Genomic DNA, 21494 nt, shown 5'->3' with positions numbered 1-21494 from the left:
AAGTAGGCAAAGGCCCAGAAAGGAAGGCCACCTTTCTGTTTTTATTTCTAACAGTACTAACTAAATAACTCAGCCGTTTGGTCACCTAGTGGCACTGCTCCTGCCTCCCTGTGGCGGGGCCAGAAACCTGGGTGGTAAAGTAAACCCCCAGGGCAAAAAAGGAGCAAAGCATGGAATATGACAACTTTCCACCAATTAAGACTGCAAATCTGAATCATATGGATTTACATCAACCTGATAGTGACTTGTCCAATCCAAAGAGTCTGAGGACAGATGCTCCTCAAAGTGAACACCCAAGTTTTCTGATTCTGCACTCACTAACACACCAGCCCTTAGGCAATCTATCGCCATTTCTCATTCAAAAATGTCTTGAGAACATAGCTGGTTCTCCGAAAATGGTGAGACGACTAAAATCTGGCGACCTGCTTGTAGAGACCACCAGCTCTAAACACTCTGAGTCTCTACTCAGACTCAGCTCATTTGGTGGAGTTCTAGTTAAGGTGTTCTCACATGCCACACTTAATACATCCAAAGGCATAATTTCAGAATGGGACCTAATGAATGTGTCAGAGAAAGAAATTGTTCAGGAACTGCAGGATCAGAAAGTCACACAGGCCAAAAGAATTATGATGAAAAAAGGTTGGCGAGCTCGTTCCGACTTGGAGCATTATACTAACATTCAACTCACCCAACCTACCTCCATCAGTGAAAGCAGGGTATTTGTATTGCCGCATTCGCCCATATATACCAAACCCAATAAGATGTTATAAGTGTCAGAAATTTGGACACTCACAAACAGTCTGTTGAGGTGACTCAGTATGTCCAAATTGTGGATCGAAAGAGCATACCCAAGCTGACTGTAATGCCTAGTCTTCGTTTCGTCTTAATTGTAAAAGCAACCACCCAGCCTTCTCCAAAAATTGTGAACAGTGGAAATATGAGAAAAAAATCCAAAAATACAAAATAGAAAAGAAAGTCTCGTTCCCAGAAGCATGAAAGCAATTACAACTATAGATGCCCAGACATACATATGCCGAAGCCTCTAAAAAATTTCATTCAGTATCAGTCCAAACTGATACATCAATTCCATCAAATATCTCCATTCCTGAATGGGCTCAATCCTTGCTCTCTTCTGTACCCCACTCATCAAAGCAACATATTTCAAGCAGGGCTAACAACGTGCTAGTCACCATACCACCAGCTGCCCATGCAGCTCCTGTAAGACCCATTCAAACAGAGAAGCCAGATACCAATGAAATCCCCATTCAAGATGAAAGAGAAACCTTTCTGGAGATCCATCCAGATGATGAAATACATACAAGACCAAATTTCCCAAAAAGAGATAAAATTAAAAGTGACTGCATCAAACCGACTTTTAAAAACAGACAGACTCAGCTCCTTCATCTAAATCTAAACAATGAACAACATAGTCCAATGGAATTGCAGAGGCTTTCGTAGCAATATTGATGACATCCATGAAATAATTAAACGGCATAATCCAGTTGGCATCTGTTTACAGGAGACATATTTAACTCCTAAGGTATCTCTCTCGATCAAAAATTGTACTCTTTTCAGAGAAGATAGACTGGTTACAAACAAAGCTCATGGTGGGTTTGCTATTCTCATAAATTCGCGAGTCCCTTGCAGACGTATTCCTCTGCAAACCTCCATTGAAGCTGTTACTACGCGAATAGCAATTGGAGTCACTGTAACACTCGTTTCTATCTATCTGCTGCCCAGTCAGCCTTGCACTATTCATGAACTTGAAGATTTAATTCTGCACTTGCCAACCCCTTTCTGTTTACTGGGTGACTTCAATGGACACCATCCATTGTGGGGCTCTCCGAATGCAGATGGACGAGGACAACTTATTGAAATGCTCATTGACAGGCAGAATTTAACCATCCTAAATACTGGTTCACCAACTTACATCCATCTTCCAACAGGAACAGTCTCCTCAATATCTATCTGCTCTGTGATCCTCTTACCTTGTATTGAGTGGACAGCTCTTGATGATCCACTCAACAGTGACCACTATCCACTAATCTGTAAAATTTAAACTTCACAATCTGTAACTTCAGAAAACTGCATGAAATGGAAAATTTCCAAGGCTGATTGGGCAAAGTACACTTATCATGTATCCTTTGATAATCAGATCATCGAATCTCGCCAAGTTGACATAGTCACTGACCACATTACTAAACAAATCCTAGCAGCTGCGTCTGTTGCCATCAAGTCACAGTCAAGCTCCCGTAGATCCATAAATTATTGGTAGAATGAGGATTGTAAGAGTGGCAAAAAAGAAAAAAACCGAGCCTGGAATATATTCCACAAACATCCTACTACCAATAATCTTATAAATGATAAAAAACTCAGAGCCAAGGCTCACCATATCAGGAAGAAAGCAAAAAGAGACTCCTGGGTCCGATTTGTAAATTCGGTTAACAAAAACACAGATTCTAGAATAATATGGAGGAAAATAAAACAACTAAATGGTAAATTTCCTCCCTTGTCCTCCCCAATTTTCAACTGGAATGGACAGAAATTGCAAATGCTTTAGGGTCTGTATTCTCACAGTTGTCTGCATTGATGCATATGACCAGTCATTTCAGAAGATTAAAGCTTCAGCTGAAAAATCTTGATTAAATTTCAAAACCAAATCTTGTTTATCATACAATCAGCCACTTACTATGCTTGAACTTCAAGAAGCTATATATACCTCTAAGAACAGTGCTGCTGGTCCAGACGGAGTGTATTATATAATGCTAAAACACTTCTCTACATGCTTCTCTTCATTCCCCACATGCTGACATCACTCCAATGTACAGTCAGTCCTCGTATAACACGTGTTTACACTACACGAATTCGATCATACACGATTTCTAAATAGGGGAACGATATCTTATATAACACGAACCGGATTCGCTTATGCACGATTCGCCTTTGTGTTTACAAGAAATGGCAGTCGAACGCTGAACCACCCCAACTGAACGCAACACGATAGGAATGAAGAGAAGATTCTGAAAATGTATTTATGTGTTTTATATCAGTGAAGGGGAAACACATTTCACCATAATAACGTAAAAACCAACACAATTCCAGCTATCAGTATAATCGCAAATGCAATTAGATCGAGTTTACTACCAGTTTATAACAGATTCCACTAGCAGAAACGTAAATGGAAATTGTTTTTATTGTTTTATGGTAGTAACCCCTAGAAATGTGCTTGAGTAAAATGTGAGGTGTTAATAGTGTATCTCTGCCTTTACGGTGTTGTTTATTCAGTTGCTACACACGCGCAGCTTTGTTCATGTGTATCAAGCACGCCTCCTCATTTTGTAATTGTGCTTTATTCCCTAAAAATGAGTAAAATACTTAAAAGGTATGAAAAGGAAGCGTCCTGGTGAAGACACTGCAGATTCAGAGAGAAAAAGAAAAGCAATATCAATAAACAGAGGCGGACTGGGTCAAAAATTCTTACCCGGGAAAATTTATAGTGGCCACATACTACGGTTTATGGCCAAAATCACACCGGCCTCCGGGGGTTTCCCTGGTAAGGCTTATGGCCAGTCCACCTCTGTCGACAGAGAAAAAATATGAAATTGTGAAACGCTTTGAGCGAAATGAAAGACTGTGATATTGCACGTGCTACAGACCTAAATGAGGCAACACCGAGAATTACAAAGAATGCAGAGAAAATAAAAACAACTTTCATAGCAGGAACAACTCAAAGTGTAATTAAAATCCATTAGATTAAGACACAAAGAATTGGAATAGATGGAACGGCTGTCATCTGTTTGGATAGAAAATCAAACAAAAAACAAGTTTGCTTACGATAGAAGCAAAAGCATTAGCAATATTTTATTACATAATAGTCGTAATAAAATACGTATGGTAAGTATTTTATTACGATTATTTATTGTGTTTGGTAATGTTTTGGTTACAAATGTGTGTTCAATCTTGGGGGTCCAGCACCTAACCCTATTTTCCCCATAGGCCCTGTTGTTTATATTGCACGATTTTGCATTGCACGAGGGTTTCTAGGAACACAACTATCGTGATATAAGAGGACTGACTGTACTGGCAATTCCCAAACCAGGGAAAGATCACTCTATCCCTCACAACTATAGACCTATTTCTCTTACCAGCTGCTTGAGTAAAAACGTGGAAAAAATGATACAATGCCGACTTACCTGGTATCTTGACTCCAAACATCTACTCTATGATAATCAATTTGGTTTCAGAAAATATCGATCATCCCTGGATCTCATGGTCAAAGCTGAAACGAACATCAGGAATGCGTTTATCCGAAACAAGCATCTCGTTATGGTATGCCTTGACATAGAGAAGGCCTTTGACACCACTTGACATTTTGGCATCCTGGAAGATCTCCATTCCCATGACCTGAAAGGCCACTTACCATATTTCATACAAAACTTCCTTCAGCATAGAAGTTTTAAAGTCTGCTATCAGCAAGTACTCTCGCAAATCTATATACAAGAGGAAGGAGTCCCACAAGGCTCAGTTCTACCTTATTTGCAACAAGAATAAATAATATAACCAAATGTATATATACAACCCTGTAAATTCATATCTCTATGCCAATGACCTGACTGTTTCCTGCAGTTCACAGAATATGAACTTCGTCGAAAGACAACTACAAATCTCACTTAACAATATTGAGCTATGGATGATGCAGAATGGGTACCAACTATCACATCAGAAATCTAGTGTCATTCATTTTTGTAACAAACGAAAGGTGCACCCTGACCCAGAGCTACACTTAAAGGAATCATCCTATAACAGTCATAAAAAGTATTCGCCTCTTCAGCCTGATTTTTAATAGTAAGCTTAATTTCTTTGAACATATCAAATATTTCTGGACTACTTGCCAGAAAAAAATGAATATACTCAGAGTTATTTCTTCGACAACATGGGGTGCAGACCGCTATACCCTGCTTCAATTGTATAGAAATTAGGTCCTGTCCTGATTATGGTGCCCCAGTGTATGACTCTGCCAGGGAGAGCGTGCTGATACACCTTGCTCCTATTCAATATTCTGCCCTCAGGATTGCTACAGGAGCATATAAAACATTGCCAGTACAAAGCCTTTATATTGAAGCTAATGAAGTTCCACTCTGTCTCTCAGAAGAAAGGTGTTACTTCTGAATTATGCAGCTAAAATTTGAAGCATTTCTACCCATCCCATTTGGCCTATACTTAGTGATCCACAGTTTAAAATGTTCTATAGAAATAAACCCAGTGCAGTTCAGCCTATTGGTATCAGATTACAGGCACTATCAGAAACTTGGAATGTACACTTCGAAAAAGTCCTCCAAGATCCAAACTGTTCAGTTCCACCACGGTCCTATATTAAACTATCCTTCGACAATTACTTCCTAAACTGGGGAAAAAATTTCCTTGCAAATTTAAATATACAACAAATCCATACTACTCACACAGAGAATTATCCTCTTTTTACCAAAATATATAATGATGGATCAAAATCTGATAGTGGAGTAGATGCCGCAGCAGTTTTCCCTTTTAACACCATCTCTGTATTACTTCCCACCAAATGTAGCAGTTATACAGCTGAGTTATTTGCCGTCAAGCTTGCCCTAGAAAATATTCTCCATCTGTCCATCAAAAAGACTATAATATATACGGACTCACAGAGTACACTTATAGCCTTAGAAAACACCTCCTCACCAACAAATCCTTTGATAAAAACTATAAGAAGTATGTTGATATATATTCAGGAATGCCAGCTAATAGTCATCTTTTGCTGGATCCCAGGCCACACTGGGGGATATCTGAAAATGAATGTGCAGACTATGCTGCCAAACATCCATCTAATTTAGAGTCATCATGTTCTCTCGTTCCATATATTGACTACAAATCTAATATACGAAGAATATGTAAGGAACAATGGACACTTATATGGCAAACTAAAACAGATAATAAGCTCCTTTAAATAAAACCAGATCCACAGTTATGGGCCTCTAGTTTCCAGGAAAACGGAAAGGAAGAAGTAATCCTAGCAAGAGCAAGAATTGGTCACAGTCACATTACTCACCTATTTCACCTTACAGGCAATGATCCTCCACAGTGTACACACTGCAATTCTCAACTCACAATGAAGCACGTTCTTTTTGAATGCACCTTGTACTAGCATGCCCAGCAACTCTCATTCAGTTTTCTTCCTAATCTTAAAGAATCTTTGAAGCTCTGTCATATCATAGATAACGATACCAACCCCACAGAATTTTTCTCCTTTCTCAAATGGATAAACTTATATGATCGTATCTGACTGTTCATAAAACAGTCATCATAGTATCTTCCACATCATTGATAGGCACAATATAGCCTGAGCAGCCCTTGCACCAAAAATAATAACAACCACCACGATGCTCCAAGGCCAATATCTTGGTTTACTTTATTTTCTTTGGAGATTCAAACTTCACAGAAAGATTAACAATGATATTCTTGCTATGTTGTATACAAACATTGCTTCTCTCCTTTATGAATTTCCAATAAAAAAAATGCTGCTTTTAATTCATCTCATTCAAAAGTGTTTTATCCTACCAAATTCTTAAACTCCTCTGTTGCCTGGAACATGCAAGATGTTCCAGGTAAAAGGTACAGTCCCTCTAGCCTTCTGCCATCCAAGGCATATAAAATTAGAAACATTCTATAAACAGTTCAAGAGTATTCTGAACAGTTTTATATGTATACAGCTTTTTTTTTTTTTTTTAAATGCTGGCCCATGACGTTAGGTGGAACAAGACCGGGGTATGTCTGCCAAGGGCAAAAGTTGATGACATTGTAGAGCAGATATCATCTTTTAAGGGCACAAAAGGAGATATTGTTGTACACATTGGAACAAATGACATTAATAGTAAGAGATCTGCAGATTTGCTCAACAAGTGCGAGTTAGGGTTGAATGTGAAAGTGTCTGCAATTCGGCCTAGACATGATAGGAGGGAGTACATGATGAGAGCCATGTCGATCAATTCAGCCCTGGAGAGATTGTGCAAGGCTCAAGGGGCAGAATTTTTTTCAGCCTGGTCTGTGCTTGTTGACAGGAGAGACTGCTTCTACAGGGATGGGGTAAACTTAAATAGAAAGGGTGAAAGGACATTTGCTGATGCTATTGAGGCAGTGTTAGGTGGATCAGAAAACTGCTAGCTTAGGGGGGGGGGATACACAGACTAAAAGGTTAACTAAAAGCAGCCACAGGCAGAGGCAAAACTGATTCTTGCACTGCTTCTATTAGAATGAGCAGCAGCATAGAAAGCAAGGCAATGGAGATTTTCAGGGCTGTTGGGAGTCAGAGTGGAACAAATAAATACATGGGCTGTGTTAAGCTAACTAAGAGTAGAAAAAGGTGCATGTACACCAATGCCAGGAGTATGGTTGATGAACTTGATTAGTAGTTGATTGGTGGATCAGATTTCCATCTTTTGTTGTGGAAGTTGATCAGCCTAAATAAATTTAAGGCTGAGCTGGACAGGTATTTGGAATGAACAGAGGGGTGAAATTGGAGTGGTGTTTTTTTTTGGCTGATGCTGCATAAGCTTGCTTTCTTGCATCATATGCCTGTACTAATGCTAACTTGAAGTGCTAGTCAAGATATCAAAGGCAGATATTGTTGGCATATCAGAGACATGGTGTCACACAGATATAAGCAGTGCACAATTGGAATTTGGGGAGTAAAGTGTGCACAGAAATGGGAGGAGGGATTATGCTGTTAGTTAAGAAACACATAAAATCTAAGGATGAACATCAAATTGATATTGGTGGACAATGCAATGTTCAGTCTGTTTGGTGTGACATAAGCACTGGGAAAGGAAATATCAGAGTAGGTGTGTTATGGGCCTGATGAGTATAATGAGCAACTGTGCAGAAAAATTGAGTAGGCCAGTAAATCAGAATGTCTTATAATGGGGGATTTTAACTTTCCAGATATTGACAGGAACTTGTGGTTGGTCACTCGCACACTAGTACTTTTTTGGATGACCGTTTTCTACAGCAGCATATTCGAGAGGCAAACAGAGGGAATAATACTCTTGATCTGATTATCAGCAGTGATTATTCATGCATTAAGAATTTGCAAATAATGGAACCACTTGGTGACAGTAATCACAATGTACTGATATGGGAATTAATTTAAGATGTAACTACAATCAAGGCTAAAGGGAAGGGCTTTTGCTTTTGTAAAGGTGACTACGGGGGTCTCAGAGAGTTTTTAAATTCTGTACAGTGGGATCAACTGATGATGTTACCAATGTTGAATTCTAAATGGGAAGCCTTCGGGGACTTAATTGTGGTCGTTACTAGGGTTTTCATTCAAACTAAATGGATGTCAGATGAATTAATGAGGCTTGTGGCAGAGAAGAAAAATGTATGGGATGCATATAAATTATCAGGTGACACAGAAGCCTATAGCAGATATAAGCTTGTCTGTAATCAAGGAGGTTAGGCAGGCAAAGACAGATTATGAGAAATCCTTGGCAAAGGATGCAAATAAAAACAGCAAAGAGTACTTTACTTAAGTAAACTCTAAAAGGAAAGGGATGAATCAGATTGGACCACTTAACATAGATGGGTTGACTATTGATGATCATGCTCAGGTAGCTGATAAACTGAATGAGTATTTTGCATCTGCATTCACACATGAGGAGAATGCCAGACAAAAGTTTATCAAAGTCTAACCGAGAGCAAAGTGGAGGAGAAATTGTTGAAGTTAAACATAAGGAAGGCAACTGGGGTGGACGGGAATGAGAAGTTTGTGATACTGGGGTGGACGGGTGGATGAGAAGATTGTGATACAGTGGGAGTTCCTTGCTTTTCCTCAGAACACACATGAAGTTTAAGTACAATTTAATGATTTCTGTACAGGCCTGAAGTAGGCAGTGCTGATAATTCTTTCATCAGCACTGCCTAATCACTACAAGGAAGTTGAATGTAATAAATCTGTGAATTATTTCACAGATTAATTACATTCAACTTTTAATAAAACCCTTTCCCCTCAGAACATGCTTTATGTTTGTGTCAAAGGTTATAATAAAGAATAATTTTGTTTAATTCAAGAGTAGGGCAACAAGACTGGTGAGAAGCTTAAATTCTGTAAGTTTCAGCATCTGGAGACTAGGTGATCTGATTGAAGTGTACAAGGCCTTAAATGGTTTGAGCAGGCTCAATGCTGATGGGATACTTCCACTTGCTGAAATTTAGAACCTGAGGGGACATAGATTCAAATTGAGGAAAGGTAGTTAGCTTAAATAAATTTAAGGCTGGAGTGACTGGGAAGGGGGTTTTTTGGCTGATGCTGTATAAGCTTGCTTTCTTGCATCATATGTCTTGGCTAATGCTAATTATGCTGTCAGAAACTGTAATCCTACTTTTTTTTTAAAGTTCTTATAGAAATTTTACAAAGAAAATATTCTACTGATATGTGTTTAATCTTGCTTCAAAACAGTGTATTATATTTCTTGTATACATACCAATCTTAGGTTTCTATTTTGATCTCCTGGAGATTGTGCCACCACTAACTGGGGACTTTCGATACAATAAGCATAATCAACAGGTAAGAATTCTTGATTAGTTTTTGAAACAATCCCAGATGGCAAAGGCCAGTATGTGAATAATGTAATATAACATCCTTAATTTTCTTATTTGTACAATTGTTCTGTAGGCACAGAACAACCATGATTTTTTTGTTTAAACTTAAATTGTTGTTACTGCATCATTCACTTTTATATACAATTCCCAAAGTTAAATAGGACACAACTTTTTTTTTTTTTTTTATGATCATTGTATTTAAAGTAGTTTTTCTACACACATTATCCTAACTTTGTCTGTGAAATAAATGAGAACTTGTTTATCATTCATTATGAATTTATTCAGATGGTAAACCAGGCCTGTTATAGCCTTCATGTTGGAAAAACAAGCAATGGTATTTCATTTTTTTTCTTGGTAATAACTGCACATCACAAATTCAGTTGTTTTTTTTTCCCAATGCATTATATCTATACTTTTATCATAAAGTATTTCATTTCAATTAGTGAAATATTTTTCTTTTAACCATATATAGGTAGGACGATTTTCAAAAGAGGTTGAAGTCAGAGCATTGATAGAAGGTCAGTTTCTTGCCAAAAGGGCTCATGCTGAAAAATTGGGTTATCAAATAGGTAAGAATTTTTTTTTTAATACTGGGCAAAAAAAACCATCAAATTAAGTAGATAATATTTATGTTTAAACTTTCCTTAGTTCTCAGGAACCAATTTTCCACCTTACATATATATCCTCATTTTGTTCAGTAGTAATGTAATTGGGTACTAACTGCAATGCTTCCCTTGTCACGAAACCAACACATGCATACAGTACAAAATATGAGATTGGAAAAACTGTCACAAACACAAACATTGTATTATCTAATACAATGGTGAATCAGAAGTGACAATTCATGTAGGATTGTAGTGCTACTGGAGGTCCTCATTAAGGATATTAATATGTATGCTTATAAGCTAACGCTATATGGGTACAACATGCACAGAAAGAACATTGGTCCTTAGCAAAAAGGGACCTGGTGGAAGTTCTTTTAGCCAGTGAGCTGTTGAATACTGGAATTAGCATTAGTAGAAGCTTATGCAGCATCAGCCAAAAAAAAAAAAAAAACCCATTTCCACTTCACCCCTCTGTTCGTTCAAAATACCTGTCCAGCTGAGCCTTTAAACTTATTTAGGCTATCAACCTCCACCACAAGGGATGGAAGTCTGTTCAACCACCCGCTGGCTAAAGGCAAATTTTCGCACGTCTATCCTACATCTGTCTTTCCTCAATTTGAATTTATGCCCTCTCAGGTGAATTTTCTGAGCTAGAGGAAGAATCCCATCAGCATTGAGCATGCTTAAACCATTCAAGGCTTTATACACTTCTATCAGATCACCTCGCTGGTGCCTAGTCTCCAGACACTGTAATTTGCAAAACTTAAGCCTTTCTTCGTAAGAGCACCCCTTTGTTCCATTCACTAATCTTGTTGCCCTTCTCTGTACTCGTTCCAGCAGCTGTACATCCTTCTTGAAATGAGGCCTCCTGACCATTGCCTTATACAATGGAATAATCACCTCCTTATCCCTGCTGGAAAAATTCCTGTATATCATTGACAATACTCCATGAGCTACTCTTGCAGCCCGTCTGCACTGCTCAGAGAACTTCATATCTGCCTGCACAATCACCCCCAAGTCCCTTTCATTCTCTACCACTGTCAGTGTAGTACCACAGAGTTGATACGTTGCTCTGGGGTTGCTGTTTCCCATGTGTAGTACTTTACATTTGCCACCTCTCAGCCCATCTGCTCAACCTTTCCAGATCCTGTTGCAGCAGCGTAGTGTCCTTGACAACCCTGCAAACTTGGACATTAAGCTTGATATACCATCATCAATATCATTCATAAATACAGAAAATAATAATGGACCCAACACTGAGCCCTGAGGGACTCCACTAATAACATTAGTCCACGATGAGCAGTGTCCATTGATTACCACTCTCTGTCTTCTCCCCCTCAACCACCCCTTTATCCATAGCAGCAATTTGCCTCCAATGTCACACTGCTCCAATTTGTGTAGCAGTCTTCCATGTGCAACAGTATCAAAAGCCTTTCTAAGATCCAAGTATATAATATCAAAGTTATTCCCTGCATCATAGTATCAAATCAAGTTGGTCAGGCAAGACTTCCCCTTAACAAAACCATGCTGTGTCTGAGCTATAACTGAAGTCTTGTCTAAATGATCCTGCAGTGCTTCTTTAACCAGTGCCTCCATTAATTTTCCTGGAACAGAAGTTAAGCTCACAGGTCTATAATTACTTGTGTCAGCCTTTGATCCTCCTTTGTGAATTGGGGTCACATTTCCAGTCTATGAGTACCTCCCCTGAGTCCAAGGAAGCTCTCATAATTATGGCTAAGGGTTTGCTTACTTCCTTTGCTGCCTCCTTTAATATAACTGGATAGATCCCATCCACCCCGGGTGCCTTTCTTGTGTTTATCAACAGTTTCTCCTCCACTTTACTCCCAGTTATTTCAAGATTCTGTAGCTTACTGCTAGAGTTGAATACACCTCTGGCATTCCCCTTGCTGAATAACTCCTCATGTGTGAATGTCGCTGCAAAATATTCATTTAGTTTGTTAGCTACCTGAGCAGGTTCATCAACAGTTGACCCATCAATATCAAGTGGACCAATCTGATTCATCCCCTTCCTTCTAGAGTTTACGTATGTAAAGAACTCTTTGCTGTTTTTCTTTGCATCCCTTGCCAAGGATTTCTCGTAATCTGCCTTCGCGTGCCTAACCTCCTTTGTAACTTGGTTGCATATCAACTTGTATCTGCTTCTGTGTCATGTGTTAATTTGTAGGTATCCCATGCATTTTTCTTCTCTGCCATATGCCTCATTAGTTCATCTGACATCCATTTTGGCCTAAACCCTGAACAATATTTCTTAGTTGGTATGTAAAGCCTAGTAACTTCCAAGATAAGTTCTTTGAATGCTTCCCATTTTGAATTTGCTGTTGGTAACATCATCAGTTGGTCCCACTGTATAGAATTTAAATACTGTCTCAGTCCATCGTAGTCGCCTTTACGGAAGCAATAACCCTTCCCTTTACCCCTAATGGTAGTTACCTCTTTGAGTAAATCCCACTTCAGCACACTGTGATCACTGCCACCTAGTGGTTCATTTATCTGCAGATTCTTAATGCATGAAGAATCACTGCTGATAATCAAATCAAGAGTATTACTCCCTCTAGTTGCCTCCCGAACATGCTGATGTAGAAAACAATCATCCAATAAATCCACGAAAGCCCTGCTAGTCAATATCTGGGAAATTAAAATCTCTGATTTACTGGCCCACTCTATTTCCCTGTACAGTTCCTTATTATACTCATCAGAGTCATTAGGCCTATAGCACACTCCTACTCACAATTTTGATCTCCCAATGCTTATGTCACACCAAACTGACTCAACACTGCGATGTCGACTGGCTTCACTTCCTTGGTTTTTATGTGTTTCTTAACTAATAGCATAACCCCTTTCTATCCTTTCTGTAGACGTTGCAGTTCTGCATCCCTTATATCTGTGTGACACCACGTCTCTGATATCCCAACAATACCTGCCTTTGATGTTTTGAGCAATACCTCAAATTTATTTACTAAACTCCTGGCATTGGTGTACACGCAAGTATACCTGCACCTGTTTCTATTTTTAGCTACCCTAACACAACCCATGTGTTTACTTGTACCGCAATGGCTCCCAGCAGTCTCTGAAATACCATGCATCTTGTTTTTCAGGCTTCTGCTCATTCTAATAGAAGCAGTGCAAGAATCTGTTTCACCTCTGCCAGTGGCTACTGTCAATCTATTGGTCTTTGTCTCCCCCCCAAGCTAGCAGTTTTCTGACCCACCTAACACTGCCTCGATAGCATCAGCAAATATTCTTGCACCCTTTCTATTTAAGTGTATCCCATCCCTGTAGAAGCAATCTCTCTTGTTAACAAGTACAGTCCAGGCTGAAAAAAATTCTACCCCTTGAGCCTTGCACAATCTTTCCCGGGCCGAATTGATAGACAAGGCTCTCATCATATACTCCCTCCTATCGTGTCTGGGCAGAATTGCAGACACTTTCAAATTCAACCCTAATTCTCGGCTTTTGTTCAACAGTGACCTGTACTTGTTAAGTAATTCTGCCGGTCTCCTACTCTTAATGTTATTAGTGCCAACGTGTACAACTATATCACCTTTTGTGCCCTTAAAAGATGATATTCGCTCTACAACGTCATCAACCTTTGCCCCTGGCAGACATATCCCTGTCCTGTTCCACCTATCTTTTTTACAAAGCATGTTCCCCGTTTCCCTGACAATAGAGTCACCAACAACTACTAGTTCCTTCGGGACCAGCGCATTCTGCCTTGGGGGTTGTCTCTGTGTCACGCGATGCCCAAGTGCAAGCTCTGGCGTTGATGTGGGCGGCTGAGAGCTTGATGGGCCCCTCAATTTAGTTTCTTCGAGGGCATCCACCCTGTCCTTCAAGCTCTCATATAGGCCCACAAGAACGCCAAGTTGTTTCCTGATATCGATACACTCCTTGCATCGCGCACAAAGACATCCCCCTTGGCAGTATCATGTCCCGTACCCGATTGCTCTGCAAACATCAAGCAAACAGTGCATTTAGTTGCCTATGAGGAGGTAAGCACATAATTTGTGGCTTCCTTGCAATATATGACTAATACAAGTGTTTAAATTCTGTCCCTCCATAGTGGCAGAATGGTAGTTTAAATGAGACCAGCTACTAAAAACTACTGTTTGAAGTTTAAACCTAAATAGAAGTCAGATGAGGCTAGTGGCAGAGAAGAAAATTGTGTATGCTACTAGTACGGCACGCAGAATGTTTGGAGTACAAAAAAAGTAGCAACAAAAGCCGTTGAATGGCATAACTGTTGATTTAGTTACAATCATTTGAGCCCTCATTAAACAGATTACATGGAATCATGTCATTGGGAGATGAATAAAATGGCAGCCTTGGATTTAATCCTGCTGAGGTTGGGATTGAGTGTTTGGCAAAGCAAATTTATTGATGCCAGGAAGATACTGAGAAGAATACTTTGACATTTCAACCCTGCTGCTGATACACCATTATAGGTTCATTAGTGAAAATATTAATATCGTTAAAGCCACTTTAGGGGATCAAAAACATTTGTCAATGAGAGAAATCTGGAGTACAGGTATATTGGGTACATTCATTATGTAATTTAGTTTTGAGAATTTTTTCTTAACATTAGACTATTTCAATAAAATATAAATTCTTTAAAACAAAGTGGTGATATTAGCAAACATCATTTGTGAGAGTGAAAAAGTATTTTCTTATTTAAAACATGGTATTCAGTTGGTAATATTACTTCTCTTGTTTAAGACAAATTTACATCATGAAGAACAAACAGTGAAATGTAAAGTTGCATTGTTTATTGAGCTGAATTTTTATTTGTCTTGACAGTAAGAAGAATCATTTGAACAGGCTTAACAGATAGTGCATATCAGCATTAGCTCAATCATGAATGATGCTATCCAGAGTTTGATTTCATACTTCTGAAGTAAATAATTTTTCTTTAAAGCAGGAGGTTTACCAAACAAAAGAAATGATACTGCTACTATTATAGCTCAGCCATACTTCAAAGGAATATGTATCATAATACAAGCAACTATATATATAGACTTACCCATTTATAATTTCTGTTTCTGCCTCTTAATCCTATAAAAAATGGCATGACTTGTTTTGAGCCCCAATTATTAAACTTAAATGGAAACTAGTCATTTATTGCTGACATCTTTAGGAAAATACACCCTGAAATAGATTTTTAAATATTAACTGAAAGTAAAATTATAATTTGTAATTGCGGCTCAGCTCTGTATTTTATTTTCCAGATTCTAATACACATATACTAGCAACTGGAGGTGCTTCAACAAATGTTTCTATTTTACAAGTAAGAATAAATTCTAAGATAGATTTGTAATCTATTTGTATATACCATTAAAATTTTTAAATCTTCCATGTTCAGTAGCAGTGATAAGACTTGTAGACCAAGCATGCTGTATCAATGTATTTAGGCTTTCTGTTGTTCATAAAAGGAGGGAGGAACTTTTGACTACTACTGATGAGGTTTCATGAGTCAGAATACCACATGGTAAAAAAAATATGTAATTTCACTTCTTAAGCTGACATTAAAATCAAAAATTGGAGCTACGTCAGTATTAAGGACATTCAATTAATGGTGATACAGGAATCTGAAAAACTAATATTTACAGCAGCAGATTATGGTCAGTCAGTTCCTCTCTGGCCAAATTCCAATATATATCATTAATCCAACTGGATGATGATTTTTATATATACAATAAGAGAACCACATTAATTGTCACTTTCCCTCTTCACTGGTAGAAACTACTAAGGTCATTGTAATTTACTATGCCTGGGCAACCATGTCAGTTACTTGTGCTTGATGTGTTCAAATTCATCCATAACAGTTTTCACCTCTGTCTCTCTTACAAAAAAGCTAGTTTTACTAATAATTTTCTCTCACACAAAAACCAACCAGTTTCATTTTTGCCATCATAACAGTAAAGCAGCTAAACATTGCATAACTCTAATAAAGAGAAACCAGTGATTGAGTCTACCAAGAGCAGCACACTACATTCCAATAATATTCAGATGCCTGGACAACTCATAGTTTACAGCTATTTTAAATTTGCATGATTTTATGACCCATGAGAAATAGTAATTAAAGAACTCATTTTAGCAGTGAGACAATTAGCTCAAAGTGTGCAGGCCTTTTTTGCCAGGATTATTAATAAATTGACTCCAATTATTTGAAATTTGTCATCTCCACAATATGATATTTATCAATGCTTTTAACTTGAACTTATATTATAAAACAGACTTTTCTCCCTACAGGTCCTTTCTGATGTATTCAATACCCCTGTATATGTCCAAAAAATAGTAAATTCCTCCTGTTTGGGTTGTGCTTATAGAGCAAAACAAGGTAAGTTTGAACACAGAATTTTTCACCTGTGTTACTTGGTTGGAGCAAACAGAAACTTATGTTCAAAATATTTTTTTTTTTTTTTGAATAGCACACATAGGAGGCTCTTTGTCTGACATTACAAACTGTACCAGAGAATTCCATTTAATGACACAGCCATCAAAAGATGCAGATGAAGTAAGTAGAATAATTTATGGCAAAATATTTTAAAACTGACCTAATCTCCATTATAATATATTTTACATTACAGATTTACAAACCATTGCTCAGTCGATACAAATTACTCGAAGAAACTATTCTACAGCAAAAGTAAGTAGCATCAGCTGGTGTTCTGTAAAACTAGTGTTATTAATGAACACATGCTATTATAAAACTTTTTAATACCATTCTTTATTCCCATTACAGGTAATCATTGAAATTACAGAAGAAAAGAAAAACATCAAAATTAACATGCTTAATAAAAAGAATTTTTTTTTTTACATGTTTCAATTTATCAACCTTCATAAAATATCTTGACAACAACACATAGAGAGAGAACCATGAGTAAGAAGTTGCTCCTCATTTGTTGATTAACTCTACAAAGAAATAGAAAAAAACAATAAATCAAATTATTTCATGACAAACATTCACACACTGTAAATTCATAGGAACATCCTTGATGTCAAAAATAGGCTCAACTTATGAAGACAATGGATTTTTTTTTTTCAGCTATTACTGACAGTGTACTACTAGTATAGTATACCAATTTCATAAGTTGCTATTAACTCCAAATAAAACACATTTTAACAGGGACCTACTGTTCATCAATGTATGTTTAACCAAAACATATTATGGAAATTAAAATAAGACCTTCCTTAAACTGTGTACATACAAGGCTGTCATCACATTGGTTCACACTTCAGGGACAACAACTATATATAGGTGGCTCATTATCAAAATTGATACATTTTTTTTTAAGGGTAGCAGGTAAAAGCTGCTTGTAAACAAAATCTCACTACCAACTGAAGAATATGTTCTTCAGTCAGTAGAACACAGTACTACAATTATAATTTTGTCAGTGAATAAATGCAAAACAAACTTTCAACATAACAAAGGTCTCTAGACTTCCCTCCATTAGATTTTTGTTTTTAGGAAAGGATAAAAAGCACAGTATACAAACAAAAAGTGAATACTGCTGCTTACATAAAGAAACAACACATCATATAACCACAAGGATTAATTATGAGATTTCAAAACACTTATTACAAAAAAAATTTGTGAACAACAGTTTCAAAAAGGTGTATCTCCAATGACAATAAGAACTTTTTCATTCAGAATAAAAAACAGTTCTTCATGAAACAACTCAAATTTTAATTATAATGACATACTAATCTTAACAAAATACACTGTCTTTAAATGGTACAGATGGAAAGTAGTTAGGCATCAACAGAGCAATATGGACTTAGTGCATAAATTAATACTGTTTGCCACCAATCCTCAGAAACAGTTTTAACAGGGACGATAACTACTTTCTATAGTAATATATTAAAAAACCAACTGAGTGGCAATGATCACAGTGCACTAATGGAAAATTACTGTTAAAGAAAAGGCTTTCATAAGAGTGACTGCGGTAAGACAGACTGAAATGGATGGCAGAAGTTTAACTGCTGATGTTATCCACTCAGTGTTAGGTGGATCAAAAACAGCATGTTCAAGAGTAAATATAAGCAATGAAAATAACATCAATTTTTTAGAAGAATGCTGTTGCACTTATGAACATTTTGGCCATAACCCTTGACTATCTGTACAAACAACCTGAATATACTTAGTGATCTCATTCTTATACTCTGCTACTCAATTATGCAGTTAAAATAAATACAAGAAACTGATTCAAATTTGTGCTGCTACCACAAGAATGCAACATTTTCACTGCAGAACTCTATGCCATTAAAATGTGTTTGATCTGACTTCCTAATGATTTCAGAACAAAGACTATAATCTATTTAGAAATCAAATAGCAACTGAAATGCACATAAAGCAAGAAGAAAAAATCATACACCAGATATTTTATGGAAAGGAAATGGTACACTCAATATCAGTATGCCAAAACAACATTATTAGACACAACTCCAATTTATCTCAGTTTTCATTAATTGGTCAAAAGATAAAGGAAGCACTTGAACACTGTTGTGAGATCAACCATCTTCATGATCAAAAGTTAAAGACATAACTAAAGGCTAGGGCACAATTTCATCTGTAAAATAGTTCCCCTGTTTAATTAGAATTTTTTTGAACCAATCATAGAAGCTACTAGGCTTAAGTCAATGGTAGAGAACAAAAATGCATGGGATGCATATAAATTATCATTTAACACAGAAGCCTACAATAGATATAAGCTAGTCTGTAATCAAGTCGCAAAGGAAAGCAGCAAAGATTATTTATGTAATCTCTAGAACAAGGGTCAATTAAATGTTTTTACTCAGGTTCAGAAACAGAATAGCCAATATTTTAAGATTAAAATATCTTTAGCTTATGTTGAAAAAATTTAGTCATTTTTGAACCACCAAAAATTATTATTTTTAATATTTAATTTAAGTTACAAATGCTAAATTCAGAGAGAATCTTAATCAAACCCAATTACCTTCTTTTATGATGACGTTACCACATCTTCTCTTCCTGTACAATATAAACAAGTATTTTGGATTTGTCTTCAATTCATAATAAAACGATTCTGTGAAAGTTTCAAAGATGACCAGATTCACCCTGATAAGAAAAACACAGAAATCAACCAAATTTAAATACATTTTTTAAGGCATCATCAATTGAAGAAGGAATTTAATCCTGTTTTAAAATGTCTGCCATTAAGTGTCAATACAGTGCAACAACACAGATATGAGCTTCTGAATTGCATGATACTCTAAAAGTATGTATCAGATCAGCACATCCACTTAATTCAAATCTGTTTCCCATATTATGTAAAAAAAAATGACAAAACATTCAACCAATTACTTTTGCATACCAAAGTGAGGTGATGACTTCAAAAAGTGTGAGAACCATCAACTCTATTTGGCAGACCTGTATTGAAAAGTTAATGAAGTACATAACTGACTCCAAGGTAAAGATGTTAACATCAAGATAGGCCAGACATTTTCAGTATTTCTCAAACTTAAAACAATTGGAAGGAGAATTACATTTGTAGATAACCATAGTGTTAGAGAAAAAGCCTCCAGTGGTTTCCATATCTTGAAAAATTAAGGGAAGACTTTAAACTACATTTCCTGTTGTTATTTGGTGGTCACAGGCTCACACCACTGCAGAGGCACCTTCAAGGACTTGGAGTACCTGTTTGGATCATTATGCCATTTAATATAAATACAGTAAACCCCACTATTCACATTCACTGATTTAATAAATGTGAATTTTAAAGCGGCATGGAAGGTTTCATCATTTGCTTCTAAGTGATAAATCTACCGTTTTGCAGTGTATTAACAGAAGGAAACAACTTTATTGTGGACAAGTTCTTTCTAACCTGTACAAAAATATGGCTGCAGATAAAATCAATGAGTCAACCAACTTCCGATTTTTTGATGGATCGGTACAATCCATCAAAAAATAAGAAGAAAAAATCCACCATAGTGTCCATGAAAACACGCTAATTGCTTCAAAAATTTGCTCTTTAACTCATTATGTTAAATTAGAAAAAATGGAAAGGCTTTAAATCAGTGGATAGAAGACCAAACTCAAAATAAAATTACATTAAGTTCACTCATCATTCGTGAAAAGGCAACACTCCTTTAGCAAAACTGGTGATGGCACTGGTTTGAAATTTCTAATAAATATTAAATTGTTTCTTATTTTCATTTCGATGCCATATGCTTGCATTTCACTACATACATAGAAAAACTAGTCTAAAATTTTGTCTTATATATTTCATACTTTGGAGCAGGGGTTTACTGTATAGAAAATGAATTCATTGAAATGTATGTTGACACAAAAGCTAAATCTTTATTTAAAAATAAAATTATCAACAATCATTGTAAGAATACAAACTTGGCAGTATATAACAGAGCTATGATACTCTCCAGAAATTAAAATGAAGAAATGATAACAGTAAAAAATCTGAAAACTTAAATTGATTTTAATTTCTGGAGAGCATCATATTGAGGTAAATTTCTCTTATTCTTCTGCAGCCATTGAGCCAGTTTTAGTCTCTTTTTAACAAAAGAGAGGAACCAACTAAACTTATAAGAGCATGGTCAGTTATGATTTAATACACTCACACATCCTTCACATTAATGATGTTCAATAAATTTAATGTTTTATTTTAAACTATACACGGCATAAATTCCTCATATATAGACAATAAAAATATTTTATATCAACATAGTTCTGAATGCAGGACTCAAAAAGATGAGGCCAAATTCCTGACATGCTTCATATTGTTTCACAACCTGCCACAATTCAATTGCAGAGAGTTGAATACACCAATGACTTTAAATGGCCCCACAAGAAGAAATCTAGTGGAGGCCAGGCAATGGATATCTTCCATGGTACAAACAACAAGTCTTCAGAGCATTGCCATCTGCAAAACCACACAAAGTGCGTACATGGTCGGAATGGAAAACAACTAGATTCTGTCAGTACCTTGTGATGAAGGAAATCACCTCCAGGGGACAAAACATTCCAGTTAATAACTCGGAAACGAGGCATTTCCAGAACTATGTTGATATAAATTATTTTTATTAAATGGTTGGGGTCTTGGGTACAAATCACATTCATCCAGTTGCTGACAAACTGGATCAGTATTCTGCATCTACTTTCACACATGACAAATTCATTAGGGAAGTGGAGACCAGAAGTTTATCAAACTCTAATGGGGTACTAAATGATTTTGTATTAACTGAGAGGGAAGTGGAAGAGAAATTGAAGTT

At 36.8% G+C, this 21494-nt stretch overlaps 1 protein-coding gene and 1 long non-coding RNA gene across 4 annotated transcripts in view; one reads left to right on the top strand and one right to left on the bottom strand.

Moving 5' to 3' along the window:
• Window positions 1-16897, top strand: part of LOC150084496 (xylulose kinase) — a 92142-nt gene extending 75245 nt beyond the window's left edge. For 2 of the 3 annotated variants that reach the window (XM_090375247.1, XM_090375246.1), the window contains 6 exons: window positions 9516-9589; window positions 10097-10193; window positions 15473-15531; window positions 16497-16584; window positions 16676-16761; window positions 16835-16897. In XM_090375247.1, the coding sequence (XP_090231373.1) occupies window positions 9516-9589; window positions 10097-10193; window positions 15473-15531; window positions 16497-16584; window positions 16676-16761; window positions 16835-16897 (467 nt within the window). Of the gene's footprint in view, window positions 1-9515; window positions 9590-10096; window positions 10194-15472; window positions 15532-16496; window positions 16585-16675; window positions 16762-16834 lie in introns of those variants that run through there. The other variant, XR_016547062.1, reaches the window with a different exon arrangement.
• A 240-nt stretch (window positions 16898-17137) lies between these two features.
• LOC150084494 (uncharacterized) overlaps window positions 17138-21494 on the bottom strand; it is a 205115-nt gene continuing 200758 nt past the window's right edge. Inside the window, exon 3 of the long non-coding RNA XR_016547061.1 lies at window positions 17138-17159. This is a non-coding gene — a long non-coding RNA (uncharacterized LOC150084494). The remainder of the gene's footprint in view (window positions 17160-21494) is intronic.

This window comes from Mastigoproctus giganteus, chromosome 6 (assembly GCF_048544385.1).
Source record: "Mastigoproctus giganteus isolate SK-2022 chromosome 6, ASM4854438v1, whole genome shotgun sequence".
Classification (NCBI taxonomy): Eukaryota; Metazoa; Arthropoda; class Arachnida; order Uropygi; family Thelyphonidae; genus Mastigoproctus; species Mastigoproctus giganteus.
The sequence above is the reverse complement of the archived record's forward strand: the minus strand, read 5'-3'. Positions and strand labels throughout refer to the sequence as shown.